Below are 4,349 nucleotides of genomic sequence, written 5' to 3'. Positions count from 1 at the left end.
AGTGTGCAATATTAGAATTACATATTAGTTCATTGTGGTAGAATGTGTAATGTGATTGCTTGCTGAGTTTTGGTGTTTATTTAAAGCTAGAACATTTCAAACCAAACCACAAATTCCAAACCTCATCCAATAAGATTACCTTCATACTAACTCGTACAATCAGCTATACATATAGAACCTAATATTAGAAGTAAATACAGATTGAAAAATGTCATCACAGCCAGATACCAGTAGAGGTGTTGACAAAATCAACAGAGAACCTGCATGTGTGCAGTCCATTGAAAAAAGGTTTCAGTGCACGCAGTGTAAGAAGTATTTCACTCGGTCGTGCAATCTAAAACAGCACATGCTTACACATACAGGATTGAAACCAATCAAGTGCAAACAATGTGACAAATGCTTTACTGAGTCTGGTGGTCTAAACAATCACATGCTTACACATACAGGATTGAAACCACTTCAGTGCAAACAATGTGGGAAATGTTTTACTCGTTCAAAATATCTAAAACAGCACATGCTTACACATACAGGGTTAAAGCCATTTCAGTGTAAACAATGCGAGAAAAGATTCACTCGGTCTGGTTGTCTAAAACAGCACATGCTTACACATACAGGGGTGAAGCCATTTCAGTGCAAACAATGTGACAAAAGCTTTACTCAGTCTGGCCATCTGAAGGTGCACATGGTTAGACATACAGGGTTAAAGCCATTTCAGTGCAAACAATGCATGAAAAGCTTCACTCAGTCTGGTCATCTGAAGGTGCACATGCGTACACATACAGGATCGAAGCCATTTCAGTGCAAACAATGCATGAAAAGCTTCACTCAGTCTGGTGGTCTAAAAAATCACATGCTTACACATGCAGGATTGAAGCCATTCCAGTGCAAACAATGTGAGAGATGCTTCACTCAGTCTGGGCATCTGAGAGAGCACATGCATACACATACAGGATTGAAGTCATTTCAGTGCAAACAATGTATGAAATGGTTCTCTCAGGCTGGTAGTCTAATAAATCACATGCGTACACATACAGGACTGAAGCCATTTCAATGCAAACAATGTGAGAAGCGTTTTACTCGTGCAACAAATCTAAAACTGCACATGCGTACACATACAGGGCTAAAGCCATTTCAGTGTGAACAATGCAAGAAAAGCTTCATTCAGTCTGGTCATCTGAAGGAGCACATGCGTACACATACAGGATTGAAGCCATATCAGTGCAAACAATGCGAGAAATGCTTCAATCAGTCTGGTAGTCTAAATAATCACATGCTTATACATACAAGGCTGAAGCTATTTCCGTGCAAAGATTGTGACAATAGTTTTGTTCATTCAAGCGATCGAGGAGAACAAATGTACACTCGAAATATCCAGTCCATAAACAACTCTGATCAGCTGGAGAAGGGGTCATTGTTCGTGTTAGATTTTTTGAAAAGTACACAAGAGGATAACAGGAGTGGCATTAAAACAGTGAGTCAGGGAACAGAGACATTCAGAATGTACTTTCTTTCGAAAAATAGGAAGGCATTAAAAGGGAAAGAGAAGTTGAGCTATAAAATCGATAAACTAGACCAAAACATTTTAAAATGTAAAGGCACAGAAACATTCAGACACGTGTTATTTTGCTAATTCGTTAAGTATGCAAAAGAGTGATAACGTTTTGATCATGATGTTTTGATATGAAATAGATAAAACATACATATTATTGAATGACAATTTTAATTTTATTTTGCAATGCCATATTTAGTATGCACTGTTCGAAAATATTCCAATATATTACTGCATACATCCCAAACTAGATACATTTATGCAACAAATGTCAACTATAAACATAGATTTGAGTACCACGTGATGTAATTATAATATTTCACAGTTTGTTTTAATTTTGTATTGTTACCCAGTACTTAAATTTATTGCTGGAGGCATTTTGTACACTGTCAATGAATTATTATTAATTACGATAGTTAAAGATGATTACAATAATATTTCATTATATGGCTGAAAATTATTTGTGTGATATGTTATTCATTTATTTAATTTGTCATTAAATGTTCTTTTCACATATCAAGTGCCTGTAATACTTTAAATTGGCTTATACTAATCTGATATGGACAAGTATGGTGACATCAGCGGAAACTAGTGATATAATATTCGTATTGAATTAAAGCCACACTGTGGTGATTGATATTTTAATCCAGAAAACGGCATAAAATCGCGTGTTTCCGGTACGGTTACACAACGGTTACATGGCGGTTATGCAGTGTAACCGTTGCGTAACCATCGGACTATTGGGGTGGCATATCCGTCGCGTAACCGGCAGCCGGAATGCTACGTTTGTCGTCCATTCAGTCCAACGTAAATCAACGGTAATTTCTGAAAAACTGCAGATTTCCGTTCAACGTTTATAACGTATACTTTTAAATACCCGATGATTAAGTTGGGCGGAAGAAACGTAAATGCAAAAATATACGCCAATTTACATTGAAACTGAAACAACATGTACAGCTGGGTTACCGATTATTACGTTAACGGTTTCCGGTGTATTTTTGTGTTCTTCCACGTTATTTACGCAGAGTACGCCCATTGTAAATTAATTTATTTTGACGTTTTCCGGGAACTGTCTTTTAATATTTATCCTTACATGGTGTATATAACCGTTTACAATTTAAATGTGCATTAGGTATAAGCGTTGTCCACATATAAAATTATTCCATGTTCGTATATAGCGCCCTCATACAACTTGTTTTTAAATTGATTGTTAAGTACAATTACTCACGCGTCATGATCCCGCAATCAACGACAAACACAGTCGTGGCTTGATAATTGATGTACCCCCAGACGTGCTTAGCTCCAATACATCACGCTTCCTGAACTTCTTTATTAGGTCAAATTTATGACATTTCAAAAATATAAAAAAAAGTCTAGTTGGGCTATGAACGAAGTTCCGTCATATTTTATGTTTTGAAAAAAAACGTGTAAGGTGCTGTACTTGAACTAAGCCAAGACACTCACACTTGTTGGTTAATACATTGTTTATAATCATGTGTGTTACTTCTACAATTAAAGAGGTGTTACCACTGTGGCATCAAGTGATGTGTTTTGTCTGATGTGACTGAACTTATAAACATACTGTTGATTAACCTATGATTAAAACACACAATGAATATTTCTTAAAACTATTACTTTCAAAAGTTAGAAAAAGATAGTCAGTGTTAGTATATTGTAGTACGTAATCATTTCTCAGCCAAGTCACTTTCGGGTACACATTAGTGGCGTTCACCTTAGAGATCTACTTGAACGCTCGACACGAAACGAAATCAGTGGTGAATTTTCAGAGAACACATAAATATACATATGATCGGATACAGTAGTAATGATTGAAATCACAGTCACTCCACTAGGTGAGTAGAGTGACTGTGTCGTCGGCGACGAATATTCATGTGCTGCAACCGATATTTTCTTTCAATGCTACATTGACGTAAACAAATAAATATCAAAACTTCTAAGCCACTCATTGCACGATGACTCGCAATAAATACTATAATAACAAAAGGAATTAATTTCAATATGTCAATTATTGTTTTCATCATATGTGTATCCCTTTCCATGTTTGGTTCAACTAACAGATCGACGAATGACAGCGTGATTTCTGCACGAGCCCAGTGGGTCAAGATGTGGGTCCGGACAATCGTAAACCCAGTGCTGTAATTCTTCCAAACATAAAGGCTTAAAAATTTCGGCGCGTGCCTAGATCCCACCATGTGCACATAACAATAGCGTGCGCTGATGTTGAAAAGACTGGTAGCTGTACAATTCGTAAATAAAATACGCTTGTCGTTACGTCCCTGGAATAAATTATATTCGAAGCCTTGGCACAGCTATGCCCGTGTGAGAGACATTATGGAACTGTTAATAATATAATAAAACATTTAAATTTAAAATGTGTATTACAAATTAGGAAATCCGCTGCAATTAATAGTTGGTGGTTTGTTGATGTTAATTGGATAAGACTCACACACCAAGACGTGTCATTCTTCAGTTAAGCAATACAATATGACAGACTTCAGTCGAATACTGGTGGAAGGTTTGACCTGCTCTTAAAACACGTCTTTATTCCAAATAAGCGATACGACGACAGAATTGGTTCGGTGCCAGTCGGTAATGAGCTGATAATAGTTTGTAATGTGAACACGGCGACGCGTTTTATACATCGTACGTTTAACCATGGAGCTCCATGGTTTAACATACAGCCTTACAGTCTTGCTTGAGCCAAATAGTGGAGTATTACTGAATCCAAGTCGCCGCATCGTCGTACGCCATGGCCCCGGCCTCTTTTACGCCAAGCCTA

General features: G+C 37.1%; 1 protein-coding gene across 1 annotated transcript; it reads left to right on the top strand.

Annotated features, from left to right (window-relative positions):
- Nucleotides 1-208: 208 nt before the first annotated feature.
- LOC144344660 (uncharacterized) lies at nucleotides 209-1,630 on the top strand. Its single transcript, XM_078006540.2, has one exon. It carries the CDS (start codon nucleotides 209-211, stop codon nucleotides 1,628-1,630), a length of 1,422 nt encoding a protein of 473 aa, XP_077862666.2.
- Nucleotides 1,631-4,349: the final 2,719 nt, after the last annotated feature.

Source organism: Saccoglossus kowalevskii, chromosome 18, assembly GCF_978046115.1.
Source record: "Saccoglossus kowalevskii chromosome 18, keSacKowa6.1, whole genome shotgun sequence".
NCBI classification, from domain to species: domain Eukaryota; kingdom Metazoa; phylum Hemichordata; class Enteropneusta; family Harrimaniidae; genus Saccoglossus; species Saccoglossus kowalevskii.
The sequence above is the reverse complement of the archived record's forward strand: the minus strand, read 5'-3'. Positions and strand labels throughout refer to the sequence as shown.